Source organism: Sinocyclocheilus anshuiensis, unplaced genomic scaffold, assembly GCF_001515605.1.
Source record: "Sinocyclocheilus anshuiensis isolate Anshui unplaced genomic scaffold, SAMN03320099.WGS_v1.1 scaffold366, whole genome shotgun sequence".
Classification (NCBI taxonomy): domain Eukaryota; kingdom Metazoa; phylum Chordata; class Actinopteri; order Cypriniformes; family Cyprinidae; genus Sinocyclocheilus; species Sinocyclocheilus anshuiensis.
Genome location: NW_015547673.1, coordinates 680029 through 705399, shown reverse-complemented (window position 1 = coordinate 705399; position 25371 = coordinate 680029). Strand labels below are relative to the sequence as shown.

Genomic DNA, 25371 nt, shown 5'->3' with positions numbered 1-25371 from the left:
ATCACAGTGCTAATGAGGGTGAGGACACGCTAGCCAGGAAACAGCTATTGTTCCCCGTCCAAGAGCACTGCTACTGGCACACACACGCATTTGTGAGCAGGTTCATTCAGCATTTCACATTCATAGACTGAAATACTCTACAATATGTCCTATTTACCCTGCTGTCGCACTCTTTTGTAGTCACAGGAATTCAAACACGTGTATTTAATAGCGCATAACTTTCTCCTGTGGTCACTTTCTCACCTTCTACCCTCTCCGTATATTGGCTCTGATAGCTATTAATGTGTCAATCATGCAGCACTCAGTGGGCCATACAGATGTGACAGGCCGCTTTACTGCATTCTCTCATGCCGGTGTTAATGTCTTGGTTCCCTGCAAATATATACAGCATATCTGTTATCAAGCTGTGTAATGTTCATGTTTATATTCAGCACATGATATCATGCTGCGTCGTTGTTTGCTGTAGTTTCAGCACCGATAGAGCTTTATGGATGAAGGACATTAGGAAAGAGAGGATGATTCATTGGTGGATTGCTTGTTTCTGTATCTATTCTATGTGTAGGAAATTTTGGCTCAATATTAGCAAAATTTTACAGTACATGTATATCTATATCTATATATATATATATATATATATATATATATATATATATATAAACACACACACACACACACATACACACCCACACTGTAATACATATATACATATAAATATTTTATTTAAATATTAATTCTAATATACTGTATGTGTTACAATATAATAATAATAATAATAATAATAAATATTATTAGATATAGTTATTATTTGTAATAATATTATTATTAATGACAATATTTATTTATAATAGTATTTAAATAAGTATGTAATTTTAGTTTCAATTAGCTTATATAAAGCATACAACACACTCTATAATGCTTAGAAAATACATAGATATTTTATATAAAATATAATTATTATATATGTATGTATGCATGTATGTATATGTGTGTGTGTGTGTTCATTATATATGTACACACACACACACACATAAATATTATTTGTAATAATATTAATATTATTAATAAATATTACATAAAATAATACAAATTAATGTTTAAATTATAATTTTTTTTTAAAGTTTGCATTCTATGTAAAGCACAATATACTTTATAATACATATAAAAGGCTATTTATTTTATATAAAACTTGAATCTTTTTTTTTTTTTTTAATAATTAAAACTAATATACTGTCTAAATGTAATGTAATCTAATTTCTCAAAATTAATGAACTGTGATGTTGAACTGCAGGGAATAAGTGTTTAATATGGTTTGATTTAAAGGGGACATTCTGATGCAAAATTCACCTTTACATGGTGTTTGCATATAAATGTGTTTTAGCAGTGTGTGGACACAACCATCCTACAATGATAAAAATCCATTCACTCTTTTTTTAAACCCCAGAAAATCTAAACTGTCTCAATTATCAAGCCGTTTTGATTTTTGAGCAATATGACGTCATATTACAGAGGCTCCGCCAACAGCCGCTGACGGACTGTCCCGTATTAGCATATTTCCACCCTCAGCTGTTCGCTGTCTGCCATTTTCTCCTCGCTCGAGCATCTGTAGTGACTACAATGTCTCGTAAGCAATTCAGGAGTTTTGTAGTTGGATGTAAAAGTGAACATAAGGGTGTTTATTTTGTCCCGACATCAGAGCCACTGAGGATGCAGTGGATTAGGAAGAGAGGGGTGGGGTGAGCAGTAGCTCATTATCATTTAAAGAGACATGCACCGAAACGGCTCCCTGTGAACAGAGCTGTTTTTGACAAGGTAAAAAGGGTGTAGTTTTACACGACCACTGAGGAATTTTAACCAAAGTATGTTACAGACATTTCATGAAGACCCTAAAGAATCATACCAACTTGTGGAAAATGGGCATCCGATGTCCACTTTAAAGTCAGCATGAAAATAAAATGGATCCTATTTACTTTCTTAATGCACAGTCTTTAATGTAACTTTTAAAGATGATGTAAGCTTTAAAAAATGATCCTGTGCTCTTCTTTTGAGGAGGCTAAAACAATGTTGAGCCCATAGGCGGAGGGTGAACCAACTCCAGGGTAAGGCTAAAAGCAGCCAAATGTATTAAATATCATAAACCCGTCTTTTTAGGCAAGAACCAGACATAGGTGTCATGTAGGCTAAAAAAAATGTTTAATGGGACTGAATTTGTATTTAACGTGATTACAATTTAATAAAAACATTAGAAATTGATAATTATATAACGTTTCCTTTCCACTGTTATTCAAATAGCAAATAAATTATATATAGAAAGTGACATTATAACTAACATTGATCTATCGCGAGTTTAAGCACTCAAAACTATCGTTATAATCACTGACGCTGTATAAACTGATAAATTAATCTCTTACTTGCATTGTACGTACACCTGCGCTTTGTTGTTTGTGATGAGAGAATTCGCAAGAGTCCGGAATTCAGTCAGCAAACGCGCGCACTCAACAAAACCGATGAGTTGACGATGACTCATCTGAACGCTTCTGATTGGCCATTGCATTCATGTGTGTGATTGGTTAAAATACGCAACACTGTAAAAACACCTAAAATGAAATACGGTGCAACATGAACAGATCTTAATTTAATGCCGCAATTGACATTGTCTATTCATATTCACTTTGTTAGCAACAGTCGTAATAAATTTAATTTGTTTGTGCAAGGGCATTTTTGTCCAATTTAGTGGCATTTTTGCCCCAAGTCCCCGTGGCCAGGGGAAGGCTAAGCCTTACACACGCTCTGCCTATGGTTGAGCCATTATGAAACTTGAGTTGACCTTTATCATCCTTATAATTCCCTTGTGGCAAAAAAACATGCAAGAGTTTCAGAGGCTAATTTATCAGCATTAAGCATGTGAATCCATATTTTGGTGGGCGAATATGCTGATAAGTGCTTTAACAGATGGACAAAAGCAAACACAAAGTTCCGGGCCAGGACAGAGGCGGCATGAAACACTACCTTCAAAGCTTGTACTGGAAACAAATATTTACAGTTTGACTCATGAAGGTGTAACTTCACCGTGGGAAGAGTCACTTTAAAAGCCTCCACTGTTTAAAGAGAGCATCTCCACTTTCTCTTCTGATATCTGTCTATTTTCTCTGCTTGGGGGATCTGCCTTCATTTTGAGCTCGAGGACCAGGTGTGGTTTGAGGTATGGTTTAAAAAATGCAGGAAATTTCTTTCTTACTCAAACAGAGACAGGACAAAGAAAACTATGTTGAAGGCAGAAGAAATGTCTTGTGGTCAACGGCACATAAAATGTGTTTCATATTTTATTTCATGTTATTTAATGCTTATATGAACTGGTGGTTTTTGGTCTCCAGTGATGGTCCACATATACAAACATATAACTTCCTTTTCTTTCAAAGCACATATACATATTATATCATTATTTTGTGTATTTGGTGTAACAGAATATGTTGACATGCTTTAATGTTCAAAAAACACATTATTTTTCAAATACTGTACATTATTGTAGGTCCTATATGCCCCGCCTCTCTCAAATGACTTTAGGGATCTTATCTATTCACGAACAGCTTGTAACACTCCAAAGAGAAAAGAAAACTTGAAATCACATCATATGACCCCTTTAAGTAGAGTAAATGAAAAAAAAAAAAAAAATATGTATATATATTGCTCAAATGAAGGAAATGGGTTGCTATTTAAACTATCACAGAAAAGTGTAATCCATGGGAAATCTACTCAAATATTAGATTAGAATACATGTAAGCTGATCTGCTCAAAGGTCTCTGTGTTTGTCTGTTTCTCAGGGATCTCAGGAATAACTTGATCAGCACCATCATGCCTGGAGCCTTTCTGGGTCTCACAGCTCTTCGGAAACTGTAAGTACACCTTAAAATCATAATCAGTTATTATAACAGGACACCAGTTACACACTTTTACCAATAATATGACAGTAATTGCATTAACTTTCACTCAAATATTTCCACATAGTGACCTAGATATGTGGGGGCGTGTTAGAACGAGCCGTTTTAGGGGGGTGTGGCAGAGTCTTAACTTTGATAAAGAATATCTCTTTGGTTTTGAGACTTTAGTCTTTGCAACTTCAGGGATCTTATCTATTCACGAACAGCTTGTAACACTCCAAAGAGAAAAGAAAACTTGAAATCACATCATATGACCCCTTTAAGTAGAGTAAATGAAAAAAAAAAAAAAAATATGTATATATATTGCTCAAATGAAGGAAATGGGTTGCTATTTAAACTATCACAGAAAAGTGTAATCCATGGGAAATCTACTCAAATATTAGATTAGAATACATGTAAGCTGATCTGCTCAAAGGTCTCTGTGTTTGTCTGTTTCTCAGGGATCTCAGGAATAACTTGATCAGCACCATCATGCCTGGAGCCTTTCTGGGTCTCACAGCTCTTCGGAAACTGTAAGTACACCTTAAAATCATAATCTGTTATTATAACAGGACACCAGTTACACACTTTTACCAATAATATGACAGTAATTGCATTAACTTTCACTTACAGAACTGCTTAACTGTTAGGGGCCATTCACACAGAACCGTTTTTCCATTCTAATACTTTTCCATTGTACAAAGCTGTTTTCATCATTGCTAATTATCAGAAATGTTTATTGAGCAGCAAATCAGCATATTAGAATGATTTCTGAAGGATCACGTGACACTGAAGACTGGAGTAATGATGCTGAAAATTCAGCTTTGCATAACAGAAAAAATATTTTTATTTTAAAATGCATTGCAATATATTTTTTGCAATATTATTATTCATGGAGAGACTGTTTTTCATCAAGTAAATGTAGCCTTGGTGAGCATAACTTATATTTATAGACTGTGGTATATAGCTGTTATATAATACCTTGACTGTAATTGAACTAATAAGAGTAGCTTGGCTACAGTTTCAAAGTTTGAATCATTGATCACTGTATAATGATTGTTGTATGATGAAGTAGTTTCTGAAGTTTTCTGAAGCACAGATCTATGCCTGCTAGAACTGGAACACAAAATAACAGTGCATCTGATTTACTGTAATCTGTACAGTGACCTATCCAGTAACCGAATTGGCTGCTTGACTTCAGAAGTGTTCCAGGGACTTACCAACCTCACGAAATTGTAAGTCATTATTTCTGAAACAAATATTTATTGGAATACAAAAACACAGAAGAACACTATCGCTCAAGTGTTTCTGTGCTGCACAGGATAACAGGGCCGTCCTTAGCTGACGCGGGGTAGGGAGAGGGGCACCCCTCGGTCCGTTCGTGGCAGAGGCCCCCTCAAGCGCAGGGCCCGGTGCGGCCGCACCAGTTGCACCCCCCTAAGGACGGCCCTGCAGGATAACATATATTTGATAGTTTCAGCTTTTAAGATGTTGATATACGCAGTATCTATTGCAAATGGTGCATTTTATAATGTTCTTGTCATATTTAATTATTGTGAGATGTTTTGTGTTCTTATACAATAGAAACATCTCTGGAAACATCTTTTCCTCTCTGGACCCGCATTTGTTTTTGGAGTTACACTCTCTAAAGCTGGTGTGAGTTAAAGTCATTGCTCTCATGGTGCACATGCTCATTTTTTGTACAGAAAGATATATTGCTGGGATTTCTAGCATTCCAATTGTCAGTGATTTTGTTTGATAATTTTATATAGCACAAAGCTAAGATTGTGCATCTCTTTCTATATTTCACAACTATATTCCCTAGAAGTGGTTTGCTATTAAATGAAGCCTAGTTCTTTATCAGGTATGACAGGATAATCCCATAATGCAGCTGGGATGAATATATCTGATCTCACCCTGTTCCCGTAACCATTAGTGTCATAATTAACACTTTAGCATGACATAAAGTAGACCTAAAAAATAGTTCAACCCTGAAGTCACACTTAAAATGTGTAAATGCCTTTGTATTAAATAAATAAGATGTCACGTGATTTGTTTGTAATGTCACAACAGATCAAAAACATGAAATGCTGTAGGGAACCACAGCCGTTTATTAACAGTAGTGATGTCATGAAACCAAAACTGTCCATTTCTTAATTAATTTCTGTTCAGATTTAGGAGATACTAAATGTCTTTTAATACACAAATAAATGGACAGTCTTCTTCTGAAGAACAAGGTTTATCTAATTCTTACCTCCATTTGTGTGCTCATTAGGAACTTTCATTCTGAGTTCCTGTCATGTGACTGCGGTCTGCGCTGGGTGCCAGGCTTTTTCCGCAGCAGTTCTGCTCGGCTTGGGGACGAAACACTCTGTGCGTATCCCAGAAGACTTCAGAACAAACCCCTGTGTCTCCTGAGAGAGAGTGACCTCAGCTGTGGTGAGCAAAATTAATATCAATCTTATACAAAATCATGTTCAGTTATGTACATACAATATGCACATCTGAATGAAATTTACAGCAGCATATTTACTTATAAATAAACATATGCTCCATATATATTTTAATGTACATACAGGGGACTGGGGCTAGTTGTCACATTTTTTGTTCCAGTGAATATTTCTCAGGGTAGTTTTATAGCAAGCAAGCAAGCAAAGCAAAGCAAAGCAAAGCAAAGCAAGTAAGCAATAAATAAAAAAAAAAGCTAAACCATTTTTTTTGGACAGAACATTTAAAATACATTATTATTATTTTTCTTATTATTAAATATATTTACATTATTTTAATATTACAATTATTTCTTCGTTGTTTATTCTTTTTATTTTTAATAATAATAATAATTATTATTATTTTTACATTATTATTATTATTATTATTATTATTATTATTATTATTATTATTATTATTATTATTATTATTATTATTATTATTATTATTATTATTATTATTATTATTATTATTATTATTATTATTATTATTATTATTATTATTATTATTATTATTATTAAAAGGGTTTTAATGCACTTTTGACTCAAACCCTTAGTATGATGTAGCCCTTGTGGCAACTTCCAGAAACAGAAATATCTAGTATTGAAATCTGCATAATTGATCAGTGACAGCACCTTCTTAGTCTCTGATCAGTTTTGCTATTTTGGCTGAATTGCAGTGTTGCTCAATCTTTGTGTCTTAGCCAGCTAAGATCAAGTATGTATGCTTAAAAAAATCCCTATTTCTCTGACTTTTGCCACAGGGGTCTGATTATATTTCTCAGGGACTTTCTGTTAAATCTCATCTCATCTTTTTGTTAGACATGTACTGCATTTTTCTGAGTCTTGGGCCTCAAACCGGAGCTCCTGTTACTGTTTTGATATCAGCTCATTTCACCATCTCTTCCTCTGCTGCCCTTAAACATATTTATGTTGGCCAGAAGCACATAGCTGTGACCGACTAGGAAAGATCCCTCTGTGGGTTTGCAGTTGTGAATACATGTCCTCAGGCCTCGACAAGGGACTGATTCACCCAGGCTGTTTCACAAGCAAAGATGATTTTGAATGATTACACAGCAACAAATCCCACAAAGCGCTTTCTTACACTTCCTGCTATTTGTGTACGACAAGTAATACGATGAATTCGCTTCAGTTATTAACAGAGGAGATGTCTAACAGTGCAGTCTATTAGGATTAAAGATGAAAACAGATGAAAGCACATAAATAATTTCTGATCCATAGAAAACTGAAGGCCTGATCTCTTTACATAGGATAGCAGTAATCAGAATAGCAGGAGACCATGTGAGAGTCCACAAGCAATACATCTATATCTGCACTTCACAGATGATTACATGGGCATATTATTAGATTGTAATACAGATACTTCAAATAATCTATGATGTACACTGTCGTTCTAAAGGTTGGTGTTAAAAAAGTCTCATACTCACCAAGGCTGCATTCATTTGATCTGAAATACAGTAAAAACAGTAATAATGCATCGGGTTAAGATTTGGTTTAAGGACAGGAATCTACAATAAATCTTTGTTTTTGTAGTCAGTAAGATTTTTTTTCTTCTGTGAATCCAATGTTTATCTTTTAAATGATTTTGCTCCTCAGAGGGTCCGCTGGAGCTGCACACGCTGTCTCTGTTGCCCTCACTGCGGCAGGTCGTGTTTAAGGGGGACAGGCTGCCTTTCCATTGCACTGCTTCATTGGTGGACAAAGTCACTGCTCTTCACTGGCGACACAACGGTCAGCCTGTCACCACTGACCCTGCCAATGGGGTTCATCTGGAAGAGAGTTTACAACATGACTGCACCTTCATCACCAGGTAACACACACAGAGACTAACATTTAAAACATTTAAATAGACATATCAAGCAGTAGAAAATGTGTATGTATCTTAGCTGACTATTAGGCTACAGCTGTTTGGCTTCTGAGAGACGCTCAGAGAAGGAACTGTTTGATTTGCGATCGTGCTGTTAAAGGGGTCATATGATGCTTTTTTAAAGATCATTATTTTTAGTTTTTGCAACTTCAGGGATCTTATCTATGCACAATCAGCTTGTAACACTCCAAAGAGAAAGGAAAACTTGAAATCGCATCATATGACCCCTTTAAAGAACAGGTTAACATTATAGTTCATAAGTCAGAAACATCGCTCTTTGACAGTATATTATTACTGGTATACCATTATGTTCATTTTTTTAGTGAGCTGATCCTGTCAAATGTGCACGTTGAGGCGAGTGGTGAGTGGGAGTGTGTGGTGTCCACGGGCCGTGGGAACGCCTCACGCAGTGTGGAGATAGTGGTACTGGAGAACAGCGCCTCCTTCTGCCCGGAGCAGAGAGTGACTAACAACCGAGGGGAGTTCAGGTAAGTGATTTGTCCTACAGCTTTCCTGTGGCTTAATAATGCTTATCTAGAAAAGCCTGGCAATATGTCATATGTTCCCCTCTTTGGCTTCAGGTGGCCTAGAACTCTGGCTGGCATCACCTCTTACCAGTACTGTCTGCAGCTGCGCTACCCCTCCTTAGCTATAGGGGGCGGCGTGGAGCAGAAGAAGGCTTCACGTAACTGTGACCGCTCTGGACACTGGGAGGAGGGAGACTACTCTCAGTGCCTCTATACTAATGACATCACACGGGTCCTGCATACCTTCATACTGGTTAGTGACAGTCTAGGGTCTTGTTTTTTAAAACATTTTTTTTCCTACTAATATGTAAGGCCTTTAAAGCACCATGAAATCAATATTAAAGTTTTTTGGGTGTTAGTATCAACATGTTAGTCTTAAGGTTATCTATAAGGCAGTGTGCTCCAAAACAGTGACAAAATTCGCATTTAGAAGATATAAGCATTCAAAGCTTGCAGTTCATCACTTCCGCTAAAATGGCTCAATTGATATGTCCCACCCTGTCTTCCTGTTTCAGTTAAAATGACGTCAACACATAGAGTAACGCTGCGTGTTTCTAAGCATTTCAGGGGACCTTTAAAGCTCCCCCTTGTGAAAAAAGAAGTACACTCTTGCATTCTTTTCAAATGAGTACATATTACGGAAATGATATACTTTACAAGAATGTACTTAAGCATGAACTAAGTGTAATGTTAATGCTGAATGTGCATTGCAATTAAATAAAAATTGTTTATAGTTTAAATTTATATTGAATGCAATTGGGCTTAAGAGTGTTTTTTGACCCACTTAAGGACTGTGTAATGAATAATTATTCATGTTTTTGAAATATAGTTCAAGTGTACTGCCAAATGTACTGACAAGCATTTTTGTAAACTAAAATACTTTAAAAAATACTTTAATATAATTTCTATTGAAACGTGTAAGTTATGTATTTAAATGTATTTGTAATTACACATTTAAAATAATGAAATTGCAATTTAGTACATTTATAATATATTGGTTTTAAATCAAACAACACACTACACTTAAAATATTAATAAAGTACTTTACATGTCCTTTAGTATCTTAGGCAACACATCAAAATAAGTGTACTTTAATGCACATTTTAAATCATTAAAACATAATGATTTAAAATGCATGTATTTTTTTAATTTGGCATTATTACAAAATGCACTTTTAAAAGTATGTTAAGAAACATACTGTTGTACACTTAAGTGGCCTTTTATTTAATGAATATTGTAATATCTGCAAGTACAGTTTTTCAATATCGTGCATTCAATTACAGTGTACATTCAATACTGTTAAGCACACTTATTTTTTTTTCTTCTTCTTCCACAAGGGCCAGTTGGCAAGACACTGATACATTCTATCTGTTCCTCGGTGAAACAAGAAAAGGGAGAAAATATATTATCAGTTTAATTTCTGCTGAATATTCCACAATAAAAATAAGATTTTTTATGGTTTTGAAAGAAGTCTTTTATGCTTATTAAGGCTGCATTTATTTGATCAAAAATACAGTGAGAACAGTAATATTGTGAAATATTTTTACAATTTAAAATAACTGTATTCTATTTGAATATATTTGAAAATGTCATTTATTTCTGTGATGCAAATCTGAATTTTCAGCATCATTACTTCAGTTTTCATTGTCACATGATCCTTCAGAAATCATTCTAATATGTTTTTGTTCATTTTATATTCATTGTTAATTCTGTCCTTCTCACTCAGATGCCCATCAACGCCTCCAACGCTGTGACTCTGGCACACCAGGTGCGATCACACACTCTGGAAGCCACCGGTTTCACAGACACGGTGGATGTTCTTTATGTGGCTCAGATGATGCACAAATTCATGGATTATGTGACAGAACTGCGTGAGGTTGGTAGAACATAGTATTCAACAGTGCATATATTGCAGTGCATTTGCATCCTTACATAAACATGCACTCCTTCATCCCAGCTGTCCGAAGTCCTGGTTGAAATGGGCAGTAACCTGATGCAGGCAGATGATCAGATTCTGGTTCGAGCCCAGAGAGAGGAGAGAGCCTGCAGTTCAATCGTCTACACACTTGAGAATCTCGCCTGGCCTCAGCTACATTCTCACGCACAGGACTTCTCCAAAGTACGCTTTTAATCATGGCAGCTTCACATTATTGCACATATATATCATACTTTTATTCAGGTAGGTTGCATTAAATTGATAAAAAAAAGTGTCAGTAATGGCATTTACATTGACAAAAAGATTTCTATTTCAAATAAACGCTGTTCTTCTCAACTTTCTATTCACCAAAGAATTCTGATAAAATATGTATCATGGTTTCCACAAAAATATGAAGCAGCACAACTGTTTTCAACATTGATAATAATAAGAAATGAAACTTGAACACCAAATCAGCAAATTTCCTCTCTTTCTTAGAGTTCACGTAACATTGTGATGGAGGCTCACATGATTCGTCCTGCTCATTTTACTGGCATGAGCTGCACGGTCTATCAGAGACGAGAGGGGGCAGGAGGGAGCCAGGGGCATGATGGGATTGAATCTTCCCTTGAGCAGCAACTGCGATTTCGCTGCACCACAGGAACACACAACACCTCGTTGAACGCTTTCCATCTCAAGGTTTGTCATGGTTTGTGTGCAAGTGTACACTTGTGTGTAAATGTCATTTTGTACATATATCTAATATGCCTGCAGTAAATATGTGTGTATATATATATATATATATATATATATATATATATCAACTGATTGCAATTTTTATCCAATTGCAATTAGCATGCAGTTTAGGGCCCAAAATCATTACATTCTTTTCGCACTTGATTTTGTGTTGCAGAAAAAATTGTTTATTGTCATAATCATTGGTATCTATCATATTGCTACTACTGGTATTTTAGACATGTAAAAACACGCCTTTTAGCCATGGTATAATCACTGAAACCTACCGGTTTTTGCTTTAATAAACATTTTTGGTTGGCCCTTACTTTGTCTTGTGTTTTTCTCGCTCTCTAGAACGCAGTGGCTCTTGCTTCAGTGTCTCTCCCTGCATCTCTTTTTCCACCGAATGCTCCTCCTGACTGTAAGCTGCAGTTTGTGGCATTCCGCAATGGAAGATTCTTCCCATTTACCAGCAATTTTACAGGACATTTGGACCTTGCCCGCAGACGTGGTGTCAACACTCCAGTTATCTACGTTGGCCTAGGTGGGTTGCTTTCAGCTCAAACATTCAAGGGATTGAAAACGTTCATAATATTTTAACAGTGCTAGAGTAGCTGGTTGTATACTGATGTAGTGCAGGCACTTTGGGAGAAGACTCATAAAATATTCAATTCAGGATAGTAAATCCATTCATTTAATAATTAAATAATTTTGACCAGAGCACAGATGGAAACATTCTTGTTTTCTCTCTCTTCTTATCTGTCAGATGGATGTAGCATGTGGAATCAGTCTGATCACATTATTGTGTCACTACGACACACATCAGCTGGAAATGAACCTGTTGCTGCCCACTGGAGCTTGCAGGCACTGGAGCATCATGGGAGCTGGAGTCTAGATGGCTGTCAGCTGGCCCATAGTGATGCGTCCACCTCTACACTGCGCTGCTCTGTGCTGAGCAATTACGCTGTACTTCAGGTGACCCCTTTATAAAATACTGATATGTCCTTTGTTCTACTATATGGCATTGTAATTTTGCTGCCTCCTAAGATATCTAAACATACTTCATGGATGATCCCAAAATGCATTGCGCTGAGCTCTGTGAAAAAACAATGCAAGAGAAATGTCAATTGCATATTTCAGATTTTTTATGTTATATTTAATTCAGAATTGTAAAGTATAATTTTTTTTTAAATCAATTTAAAAATGAATTGTTATCCAGTCTTTGTGTGTACCATATATTTTCACATATCACCAGCTTAGCTATATGCTAACACCAAACATCATTGGGTTCAATCATGAGTCCAGTCTTCTGCTCAAATCACTTAATGAGTGACATGTTGGGTTGCCTGTTATGTCAAGTTAAGTATGAGGTTTTATGACTGTTATGATGATGCCTTGAAATGTAGGAAGCAAACATTGGGGCAGCTCAATGGGTTTTGGAACAGAGCCACTGATACATAGTATGTCAGCTTGATTAATAGCCCGGTTGTGGTTGTTTTTATCAAAGCTAATAATATATGCCTACACTTAGTAGAGAAATACTGTATAGTCAGTCCTTTACTTGAGGAGGACAGGTTTTCCATTACAAACTGATATTTGATGCAACATTTCTTCATCATGACATGCATCAAAGGATTTTAATGTTCATCTAGGTCCTACACTGTTTTTGTTATTGAGGTAATTTGGTAATAGATGGCCATTGGCCATTTGTTGAAACTTCTTGGCACTGAAGAACCCAGTACTGACATCAGAGCAATTTCTCAGAACCTTTTTTATGAGAAGAAATGGCTATATTTATCCATTTCTCCTCACAAAAATGTTCAGTTTAGTTAAATGTTTCATTCCATTTGTTACTATCAATCTCAGCAGTATTGGCCTAGAAGATGGCATCAGACCGAAAAAAGTGGCATTTCTTACACCTATTCTTTTTTTAGGTGTCCTAGAGTTATAGCTCGGCTACGAAGTCATATGTATGAATGTTTTAAAAGATTCTCTCCATTTTCCCTGTCAATGTTTCAGGAGATGCCAGATTTCCCGAGTTCACCTTCGATTCCAGTGGAAGTGCTCCATCCAGTGATCTACACCTGTACTGCAGTGCTGCTTCTCTGTCTCTTCACCATCATCATCACCTATATACTGCATCACAGGTATTTGTCTCACATAAAATGCCATACATACAGTATATGTAACAATTCTAAGACCGAAAACATACACTACATGGCCAAAATTATGTCAATACACCCAAAAACTCAAAAACTAAAAGAAAACGGTCCTGCAAACTGTTGCTACAAGGTAACACAATTCTATAATGTCATTGCATGATTTGTTATTACTGGAATAGCCAAACTTGTTAAATTAGAACTAGAAGTGGATGTCAACATACTTTTGGCCAAACAATGAAATTTCTCAACAGTTTCTTTTTTTTGCCATCAGCTCTATCAGAGTCACAAGGAAGAGTTGGCACACACTCCTGAACACTAGTTTCCACATCGCAATGACATCTGCTATATTTGCTGGAGGCATCACTCTGACCGGCTACCCAATCGTATGCCAGGCAGTAAGTCTCCATTTCTCTTACATCATAATAATGTTTTGTTTTATTAAGCGCCTTTCTTACAGCTTTTCAAGGTTGCTTTACAAGCAAACAAAGAGTGAAAAAAACGAGTGAACACTTTTAATACACAAATAAAACGGATAAATTAGAGATGAAGGAGATATTGTGGAGATTGTGTCAGTGATTTCCAGAATTTTTGCAATGCAAAAATAAAGTAGAAATACAAAACAGTAAAGAAAAAAGTAAGTGTGTATATAATAAAGAAAACAATCCAAAAACTAAAGTATTAGCTTTTATTTGGCATTGTACTGAAAAAAATAAAATGACTACAGATTACTTCTACAAGAATTATATTTTACTACAAGGATTATATATTTTTTTATGTGCTAATGTATTGTTACTCTGCTTGTGTTACTTGTTTTACTCATGTATGTATATGTTTGTGTCAGGTGGGGATTGTTCTTCACTATTCTTCTCTGTCCACTTTGTTATGGATCGGTGTTAGCGCCAGAGTCATCTATAAAGAAGCCTTATTAAGGACTCCACAGCAACTAGAAGGAGAAACTGCTGTACAACCAACCCAGCGGCCCATGCTCAGGTCAGTGAAGTCATCATGGAGGGCTGGAAGCGTTAGATGGTTAATAACGGCTTGTTTTTGTAAATGTATCTTTCACATGCACACTCAAACTATCAGATACCTGTTTTTTTCTCTATATTTAGGCCCCAGTGCCCATAAAACCCTCACAGAACAAACATTCTTTGTAATCCAATCGATAGGCCTGTTTGGACTGTATTTGTTTTACATAGGGACATGAGGTAATTTTATCATTTAAAGGCCTTTTTATTGCCGTCCAAATGAGAAATGTCAGTGTTTTTGTCCAAACACCTATGAGATAATTCTAGGCTGGATTAGCTACTTTTAATAAAAACCACTGCAGGCAGAAGTTTCACTTATACTTCGATTAGCAAGGTAACAGTTTAGGATACTAGCTTAGCATAGCACTAATAAATGGTTAAAAAGTTCTTTGAGGCATTGAGGAAGGTGGATATGATTCACTGGGGGATGGGATCTTGAAACTGGTTTCGTCATACAACATAATCCCTTGTCCCTGCATGTGAATACATGCGTTTTATGACAGACAGGTCATGCAGATAGCTCTTTTACATTCAGATTTCATTCTTAAGAAACTATACAGTTTGAAAGTCTATAAGTTGTAACAGCGTGAACATTACATTTGATGACAACATTAAAAGTTTCTTATCGTCATCAAAGGAAGCGTATGGGTTCCATCAGAACTCAGTATTCAGAGTGATTGTCATATTTCAAATCGGTCATGAAACATTGACATTTTTATGGGCAGATGTCATTGAATTAGCACTTCCTGAGTAGAAACTATTGATAGGCGTGTACAGGAGCAAAATGGGCTTTTGAGAGCAACTGAATGGACCACCATGATGTAAAAAAAAAAACTAATCAAAGACCACCATTGTCCAGATTAAAGCTGATTCCATCTGCTGTTATGGAGAGTCAGACAGAGGAAAAAAAGAGAGCAAATGGGGGGAATGGAAAAATATAAAAGTGGACAGAGAAGTTGTAAATCACACGAAGGATAGGACTAGTTAAGGCTAACTTTCACATGTCTCAGAGACATGCATGCAAATATATTCATTCCCTCTAGTCTGTGTTCTCTGTTTTTACCCTAGACCTCCGTGCTCTCCACATCCCCTGGGGAGGTCTGGCCAGATCCCACGCCTGCCTCCTGGGATAAATCCTGCTATGTTTCCCCTCCTACACTGTCTGGAGCCCAGACTCTGCTCTTTATTGACAGACAGTGACAGAACTGCCTAATGTATAGACCACACAAACTTTTTTACACCAGGCGAAGGGCAAAGGCTAAAAGGGAACATCTGTAGGAAATATTACAGAGAGTAGCATTAGAACCATTTACATTTTTGAGCAATTTCTTGTATATATATATATATATATATATATATTTTTTTTTGTATCCATCTTGACAACACAACAGTAAAAGGATAGGCTAGCCTTTATTTCTATCTATGCAATACTTAGCTTTTTTATATGATTAATTATGTTAACATGGTTAGCTCTTGCAAAATGACCACTAACAGTCTTCTGTCCTCTATCTCTGTTTCCCTCAACAGGTTTTATTTGATAGCCAGCGGTGTCCCACTCATCATATGTGGTATCACTGCAGCTGTAAACATCAGTAACTATGGAGACAACATTCCTTAGTGAGTACTGTGTTTTAGAACATTAGGAAAACTAGTTTGCTCATGTCTAGCTTTAAATGTTTCTATTATCAACAACCTGCATAATGTTAACATTAAAACGCTGATTCTTGATATATAGGTCAAAAATATTCCACAAGTGTACCTGTCATTAGTTTGCTATTCATGTTATATATCCTTATATATCTATATCCTATATATAACTATTCATATTTATATATCCTTTATACAGTATATAATAAATAATTGCTATTACAGTACATATGCTGAGATGCATTCTGACTTGCTGAAACATAAAGAATGATAAGCAAAACAGGCATTTTATGAGAAACATGTTGAAAAGATTAACCCAAATCCCCCCCCTAAATAGATTTAATTTAAGTGTTTATGTAATTTATGAGACAATACTGCAAATCATAATTAGGCCTTAACAATTATATTTTTGTTAGGAATTTTATGGTGCTTTTGTCACATACTTACAGATAGACTAGCGACACTTAATATAAAATGAAATTGTCTGAGGTCATACTTAGAGCTTTTTATTAGCTTCTGTTCTTTCTCTAACTGTCTGATACTTGCTGCAGATTTATTACACATGGTAGGCCGCTCCTTTACAGGCTCTTTAAAAAGTGTCTGTTTCATACAGAGCCTGCTTTGTGTTTCTGTTATTTGACTAATTACGCCTTTGCCCTCTCTGACCTTTTTCACTGCTCTTGACCTTTCGCCAGCTGCTGGTTGATATGGCAACCCAGTTTCGGAGCTTTCTACATTCCAGCTGGATTGATCATTCTTGTGACCTGGATCTACTTCCTGTGCACTGCTTTCTGCCTGAGGCGCCGAAACATCCAGGAGTCCAAAGATCCTCCTTGCTCCGCCTCCGTCCCCTCAACCTTGCCTGAGAGCCAACCGGCAATCAGCGGCAGCACCAGCCTGCTCTCGACAGACTCTGTGGTGGGCCCTGTGCATGCTGGGATGACAGTGGAGGACCAGTACTCATTGAAGGTCCAGTGTTTAGCGCTGGTGGCAACGCAGTTCGTGTTTGTGGGGCTGTGGTGCTGCGGCGCAATGGCCGTTTGGCAGGTGGATAGAGAGCGGAAACTCTTTAGCTGCCTGTATGGAGGAACGGCAACCGGATTAGGGATCTTCGTGGTGCTCCATCACTGTTTCAAGCGTTTGGATGTCCAGGCAGCGTGGCTAAGTTGTTGCCCGGGTTACCGTCGCTCCCAGTCCATGCCAGCTTATTCCCACCCCTGCACTGCAACCGTAGGTGTCCAGAGTGCCTCGGAAAGGGGCTCCCAACTTTTTGTAGGATGCCACCCACCGACGGACACCAACAATTACTCTTCTTCTGCCAGGTCATCATCTACTCAAAGTGGAACGACGAGCATTGCCGCCGGGCCTTGCAAACTCACCAACCTCCTTCAAGTGACACAAGACAACGTGAATAACGCCACCCGAGCACCAACGGGAACTAATACCAACACAAGTACAAGCACGGAGAACAACAAGCCAGCCAACAATCTGTTGCCCTGTCTACTGCCTGTCCAGCAGCCTCAAAGGAGGAAGGCTTGTAGTAGAACCAGGGGTGGCAACACCCAGTACCATCACCGGGGGGACGGGAGAGGGCATTACCGCCTCAAAGCTCTCAGGGCAGGTGGAGGAGGTAGCATGGGCGCTTTGGGACCTTCTGGGACAGAGCAATCAAACATCCACCATCTACACAAACACGCTTCCAGCGAGAATGGAAGTCTACGGAATAGCCATTCAGAGGGTCAGAATGGCCTTCTGACCAATGGGCGGCACAGAGGGGAGGGACTAGCGACAAGCCCTTCGGAAGGTAGCGATGGAGGTAGCAGCGGAAGTAAAAAACCTTTTCCCCTGTTGCCTTCGGTGGCAAGTAGGTCCACCACGCAACAAATTGCTCAATGTCGCAGCGTTAGCAAAGACAATCTTAAACTGGCCGCCACGGCTGAGAGAGAGTCAAAGCGGAGCTCGTTCCCTCTAAATGTGACATCAAATGTCACTGTGACGGCCTTGTTGACGACAGTTTCAGCACCTAATGGAACACTAAAGGGATCCGTGGTGGAATTGGACACTAGCGGAACTGACCAATCACAGGGTTCGGTTGGTATGAAGAGCAGGGTATGGAAGAGCGAGACAACTGTATAATAATGAGCTGCAGGTAGAGTTGAAAGACTTTGAAGGTTTCTTGATTGTGTAACTTGTATGCTAGAAGCCAAAGCATGGATTTCTTTCTCCACAACCTAGCTGAAAAGACTAGTTTAAACCAGCCTAGGATGGTTTTGGACACTTTTCAGCCAAGCTAAACATCAGCTTGGATAGGCTGGGAGACCGGCTAAACAAACTTCAGCTTGTAAGCTTTGAAGGTGTTCTGTGGTCTTTGAACCGTCCAACATGCTAAGAGCTAATGCTAAGCATGCTAATAAGGAGAAGCTGTGTGAGGCTGTTTTATATGAAGAAAAAGAAAGGGTGTGTATGCAAAACCTGACTCCTCTAAAAAGACATTGGAAGAGTTGGTTTGACAAAATATGCAAAATCATCTTGATTGCTTTTGTTTGCCTGTAATACCACTTAATCTAACAAACTGTTTGAACATAATGAATCTTTTAATATTGAATATGCCAAGGGATCTGAACCTAAAGTTCAGATGTTTAGCTGTGTTGATCTGTTTCTGAATATGCATATCGATCAGGATGGAGAACCTGTTCGCTTGTTACCTAAGTTTTCTTGTTCAGTCCCTTTATGTCCTTGTCTCTTGTGTGTTCATGTTTTTATTCACGCTATTTCATTTACATGTCTATAAGAATGTATATAGTGTTATGTATGTATTGTTTGACCATTACAGTGTTAATTCAATTCTCTGGCACTAATAAGCAGCTTTTGACATCAGTCCCACACAAATATAGAAAACAAAGACTTGCCATTGATCTATCCATCCCCAACATTTCCATCCAATGCTTAACTGGTGCTGGGAATGTCGTTCTTGTTCTTCTGATGTTGTTAAGCAGAAAGTGAACTATTGCATTCAGTTTTTAGTGAATAGGAACTATTTGGAAAATGTTGCTTAACAGTGCCCTCTATTGGGCCATTTCTGCCATTGATCAAATGCACTGATAATGAATGCTGTTGATGGACAAATGATATCAACAAAGTGACAGCTGCTTCAGATGTCACTCCAGAGTTACTAAGGGATTTGATAATGAAGGGCAAGTGTTTGTCCATACAGTACATGTTCTGTTGTAGTACCTTGTGTAACATGCTTTTTTTAGCACTTGGTTCAGGTTGTGAAGAGAGCATTTGGCATATTCTTATAAATAATAACACATTTATATTATACATATCAGTATTAATATTGATGTAATTGTCATTATGCAATTTTATGATATCAGTGTTTTACAGAGGATTGGCCTAATCAGTTTTATAAACTCTCTGTTTTTAGTCTAAAAGCACACCAACAATCAAAGCTAGACCTCCCATGCTTCCCCCCCCCCGCAGATTATTACCATACATAGAGCAGGTTTTGTTTACTATCAAGCACTGTTCATCCCACACATGTTTAGCAAGAAGAACTACTAATCTACCTGGAATAGTTAGTACTCCTTCATAAGCTTATGCTGAGGAACAAGGAATTTGTGATAACAAATAATTATTTTCAATAGGTCTTTTGTTTTTCAAGTGTCCAAGTGTCTTTTTCTCACGAAAGCAAAGAATGGACAATCCCAACCGCCCGACAAAGGGGAATTCAGATCTTTGCACTGACTGTTTTTTTTCCAAGGCCCACAAGCTATCAGATACTGACTGAAGTGCCATTATTTTTAGATCACATCATGACGAAGTCACAAGCGTTGCCTGTCTTTAGCTTTAGCTACACTTTGATTAAAATAAAATGATTTTAAAGTGTGTTCAGGGATATTTGTATGCCAAAGAAAGCTCACTGTAAGTATGAGCTTATTTGATATTGTGTAGCCAGAAATCTCCCTCAAAATTGTTAAACATTCAAAGACCACACATTGCTAAAGAACCAGTCCTCCCTTTTCCCAAATCAAAAAGCATTTAACGTCATGATGACCAGTGTGATAATTTTGTGATTAATGCAAGTTAAACTATTGATTATGAAGGCTTATAATCACCATCACGTCATTACAGACTACATATATTCTATTTCATTTTGGTTGTATATGATTTCAGTAGTTTTTGGGGCAAAGTGTCATTTGAAACGACAACAACAAAGAATGTAGTCAAATAATACATGGAATTTGTGGCCTGCTCAAAGTTTGCCATGTGTATGTAATACTTTGTTTTTTTTTTTCTTTAAAAAAAGATACAAATTTTAAATGGCTTGTTTGTGCATAATGGTTTCAGGTGACATTGTGATATTTGCATGAACAATTTTCTTTGCCTCTGGGTTGGCCTAGAGCTTCTGAGGGTCAGAATAATTTCAGTGTTATCCTAAATAATGTTTCGATTGTCATCTCGAAGTTTAAAAGGGAGATTTCAATATTAGCATTAATATTTATATTTTTGTCACTCACTTCAATATGAAAATGATAGCAGCATTTTTGTATCGATTCCAGTAATATATTTCCTATAGATGTTAAGAGTGTGCCTTATCTATGACCTGATGCAAAATAAAGGTTTGGAAAAATGCCATAAAATCAAAATGACTTCTCTCGTATTTTTATGTTTCCTAGAATGTATCATATGTGATTTAAAGAGAAAAATCCCAGCCCACGTTTCGCATTAGGCACGTAACTTCTGTTTCTATGTAATATGTAAATAAAGAATGAAGCCAATCAAAAGTGAGCCTTGCATTATTGACACGTGCATAATCCTATCAGAGTGCGGTACTCTAGAGAGTGGGCGGGACAAACACTGAGAAGGAATGAGCATCACGCTACTAAGCTACTGACAACACTGACTGACCTCGGTAGCGTAGTGGAGGCGGTTTATTGCCAAATAAACGATTACAGTGATTTACAGATAGCAGGAGACCGAGTCAGTCTGAAAGATGACTAATCGGCTTGAAAACAACTACTCATACTGACGTTTTCTGTTTTTGTTCTGCTGAATAGCCTTTATCTGAGCTCTACAGTGATTCGCTTGGTCTACCGTTAATAAAGTCTGAGGAAGTAAACTGAGGAAACGCTAATGAGGAAATTCTTCAACAAAGATATTCTGAGAACAGTTTTTAAAATCTACATAAAGGTAAACTGATCTCAGGCGTGAAGGTTTCTGTTAGGCTACTACAAATGCACGGATATTTAATCGAGTCAGTTTCTGATTGGTTGTCTGATGCAACATCTCGCTGAAACATTTTAGCAACCACGTTGTTTACTGTACACCTTTAGCAGCTTAATTCGGGGTTAAATTATGACCAAAGGTTAAAAGCTGCGCGAATGTAATCTGGGATTTAAAAAGAAGTTATCACAGGGTTATACGTGTGCTTAGCCTACTATCAAAAGCTCTTCTTTAAATAGTTTAATGCAAGGATGAAGTGATACCTGCATCACCTGAGCGCTGGGTACACAGTGTACGTCACGCATGAGGGGCGGGGCCTACGAGAGCTCCCAAACAGTTACACTCGGGAGCCAGAGCGACACGGCAAACATCAAGCGGGCTCCAGCGAACGAAGCACAACTTTTCGTCCCGGTTAACCTGGAGTTTAACTGAGGATGTCTTTGGGTGACCAGCAGTGGTATCCCACCAGCGTTCAGGTAACGGTGCTTAAAGCACGAAACCTGCGGATCAAGGGCAAGAATGGCACGAACGACGCCTATGCCATCATGCAGGTGGCCAAAGACAAGTTTTCCACCTCCGTCGCGGAGAAATGCATCTCGCCCGAATGGAAGGAGGAGGCGACCTTCGATCTGCCGCTGATCCATCAGGGGGACGCGGAGCGGTGCACGCTCTACATCATCGCCATGCACCGAGCCCTGGTGGGGCTGGACAAGTTTTTGGGACAGGCTGTCATCAACTTACTGGACCTCCACGCCAACAGATCACGCAAAAAGTCTGAGTGAGTGTCATTGTGTTCTATGGGGAAATACTTTTGTGGTGTGGGTGTTCGAGTTGTGTCGAAACTATTCCATTATGAGTTAAAGATTTTAAAAGTTTAAAGTGATATGCTACCAAACAGCTAATCATAGTTTGTTTTGGTCTCTTTTGCATGGACAGGTTTCAGTACGCCGCCCTTGTAAAACAATGTTAGGCAAGCAACTTCGCCTCCTGGGTGTTCCTATGAACATTATTCAATAATAATTATTCACTTCATAAAACGAGTGATCACTGATAGTGTTTAGTAAAACTGACTGGAGGGGGGAGGAGGTGGAGTTATGTTTGGGTGCAGTCTCTTTTATTTATTTATTTGTTTTTTTTACAAAAGTGTTTTTCCCACTCAGTAGGAGTCAACATGATTAGGGTCATAAAGAATATGGCCAAATATGGATTGTAAATATTTACAAATCATTGAATTTGTAACACAAATGTAACACAACAGGATGGTTTCAAACATATTTGTATTGAATTAACAAATAATAATATTGTTTTTCTGGACCTTATAAAGAAATTTTCTAAACACCAACTATTAGTTTAGAATCTGTGACATAGTTGTTGTGATGAAATAATGACAATTTTGCTAAGATTTATTTTGCTAAATAAATTAATGACAGGGATAGTCATGAAATGTTTTGTCCCATGTTTAAAGAATCGGTGGCATGGGGGAATATATGTATATATATATATATATATATATATATATATATATATATACACACACACACATATATTATTAATAATATTATATATATATATATATATATATATATATATAAAATATTTCATGGACTTTGTGTTCTTTTCACACATTGTCAGACTGTTTTCTTCTGTGATTTGAATATACTTTTATCAAATTATTTATTTATTTGTTTTTTTTACAAAAGTGTTTTTCCCACTCAGTAGGAGTCAACATGATTAGGGTCATAAAGAATATGGCCAAATATGGATTGTAAATATTTACAAATCATTGAATTTGTAACACAAATGTAACACAACAGGATGGTTTCAAACATATTTGTATTGAATTAACAAATAATAATATTGTTTTTCTGGACCTTATAAAGAAATTTTCTAAACACCAACTATTAGTTTAGAATCTGTGACATAGTTGTTGTGATGAAATAATGACAATTTTGCTAAGATTTATTTTGCTAAATAAATTAATGACAGGGATAGTCATGAAATGTTTTGTCCCATGTTTAAAGAATCGGTGGCATGGGGGAATATATGTATAAATATATATATATATATATATACACACATTGTCAGACTGTTTTCTTCTGTGATTTGAATATACTTTTATCAAATATTTATGTTGAAATAGCAGTGAATTTGTCTGAACATAATCAACTTCATCGTCCATCGATACAGCTACAGCAGCTGAATGTATACTTTGTTTCGGTAATGCAGTTGCATTATTCCCAGTGCTGTCCTTTCATATTTATAATGTGTTTTATCGTGTCCTTTGATTTTCTGCCTAGAACAAACTCCACAGGTCTACTGAACTGCTTCGGAGGCATCTGTCTAGCCTGATCAGAGCTGTCATGAGGACTTTCTTGGGGTGCTTTAGTGTAGTAAAACCTATTAAAGTCTCACATATGATTTTAGGTTTTGAGCTGCCATGATGAGGTTGTTAAGGTGTTCGTAGTGTTGCTGTGTGGTTGCTAGGGTGTTGCAAATATGACCCAGATCTCCTTCATATACATTTTACAAAAGATATTTGTTTTTTATTAATTTATTTAAAAAAATGAATTGTCCCCAACCCTGAGTATAGTTATGTTATTCTTAACCATAAATGACAAGAACTATTTCCATGGGACATGTATAAATAGGCACAGATTTTAGTAGGAAACAGAACACAAAATTTATACATTTTTTATTATTATTATTTTGGTTATAGTTTCAATTTAGGAGTTGCTTAGCTTCATTTTTCTTTAGCTCTTTGGAAATGAGGGTTGCTTATATTCAAAAACAGAAGGTGTGTGAGTTTCACTTTATTTGCATATTAGGGCAGCTTGCTGATTTGTCCAGTCGACTTCCTGTTCTGGCCTTTGACAGAGAGATAGGGAAGTGCAAAGGCTGTGTTGTTGCTTTGGGTTTGGTCATAGGGGCATTTTGCGGTTTGGCAGCTGTGGCCTTCGGTGTTCGAGGTCCTGCTGTTTGTCCTTGTTGTGTGGCATTGGTGCTGCAGATTGTCAGGCCCGTTTGATTCATTGCTCCATCAGCGTCTGCTTGTTTGGACTTGTTATTTTTCCATTCGTACTCATTCTGTTTGGATTAGTGGATCACACACATGACGTGACCATGACCATGTTTGGTTTACTTGTTTTGCATTTGTATGCTTTGTAAAGTCCCCATGAGAAGACCAGAAAAAGTTCAATACAAAAATGTTTTATTATAAATATTATTGTTGTTTTTATTACTATAACAATTATGAGAGTGAGCTTAACTTTATGTAGAATTACTTTTAACAGAAAAGCTTTTTCACTCTCAGACTGTGTTTTTTTTTTTTTTTTAAGCCAGGACAATTCATAGTATAATAATTAGGCTGAGATAAGAATATGTGTCCCATGAGCCCTTTTAAGTCATTATAGTTTTACTTATAACAGCTGCAGAACAATTATTAATATAAGGAGTAACTGGTTGCAGCTTCATCAGCTGATCCTTTCATTTTTCTTGTTTTTTTCCTCGGATGTGTTCCTCTGACAAATCATAGTTTATCATTCCAAGCAAGTAAATGGGACTAATAGAGTAAAATGGTCCAGCACAATCTCACACAACCAGTCTAACTGTATTACAAATAATGACGTTTTTACATTCCTCTCCACCCATCCCAGCCCAGTATAACAAAACTTTACTTGTCACTAACTGACAGGTATGAGTGAGACCCAAGGTTGGGCTGATGGTGTGTAACTATGTACATTAGTGTTTACTTTCCACCACCTGTAAGAATAGTGTGTGTGTGTGTGTGTGTGTGTGTGTGTGTGTGTGTGTGTGTGTGTGTGTGTGTGTGTGTGTGTGTGTGTG

At 37.1% G+C, this 25371-nt stretch overlaps 2 protein-coding genes across 2 annotated transcripts in view; both read left to right on the top strand.

Annotated features, from left to right (window-relative positions):
- Positions 1–19774, top strand: part of adgra2 (adhesion G protein-coupled receptor A2) — a 74480-nt gene extending 54706 nt beyond the window's left edge. The window contains exons 3-19 of the mRNA XM_016505243.1: positions 3819–3890; positions 5078–5149; positions 5499–5570; positions 6190–6353; positions 8018–8231; positions 8612–8776; positions 8870–9068; positions 10542–10691; positions 10773–10934; positions 11229–11429; positions 11820–12009; positions 12232–12440; positions 13485–13612; positions 13899–14022; positions 14469–14617; positions 16183–16272; positions 16998–19774. Of these exons, the coding sequence (XP_016360729.1) occupies positions 3819–3890; positions 5078–5149; positions 5499–5570; positions 6190–6353; positions 8018–8231; positions 8612–8776; positions 8870–9068; positions 10542–10691; positions 10773–10934; positions 11229–11429; positions 11820–12009; positions 12232–12440; positions 13485–13612; positions 13899–14022; positions 14469–14617; positions 16183–16272; positions 16998–18438 (3802 nt within the window). The 3' untranslated portion in view covers positions 18439–19774. The remainder of the gene's footprint in view (positions 1–3818; positions 3891–5077; positions 5150–5498; positions 5571–6189; positions 6354–8017; positions 8232–8611; positions 8777–8869; positions 9069–10541; positions 10692–10772; positions 10935–11228; positions 11430–11819; positions 12010–12231; positions 12441–13484; positions 13613–13898; positions 14023–14468; positions 14618–16182; positions 16273–16997) is intronic.
- Positions 19775–21215: 1441 nt separating this feature from the next.
- rab11fip1a (RAB11 family interacting protein 1 (class I) a) overlaps positions 21216–25371 on the top strand; it is a 27572-nt gene continuing 23416 nt past the window's right edge. The window contains exon 1 of the mRNA XM_016505250.1: positions 21216–22306. Coding sequence (XP_016360736.1) covers positions 21963–22306 — 344 coding nt within the window. The 5' untranslated portion in view covers positions 21216–21962. The remainder of the gene's footprint in view (positions 22307–25371) is intronic.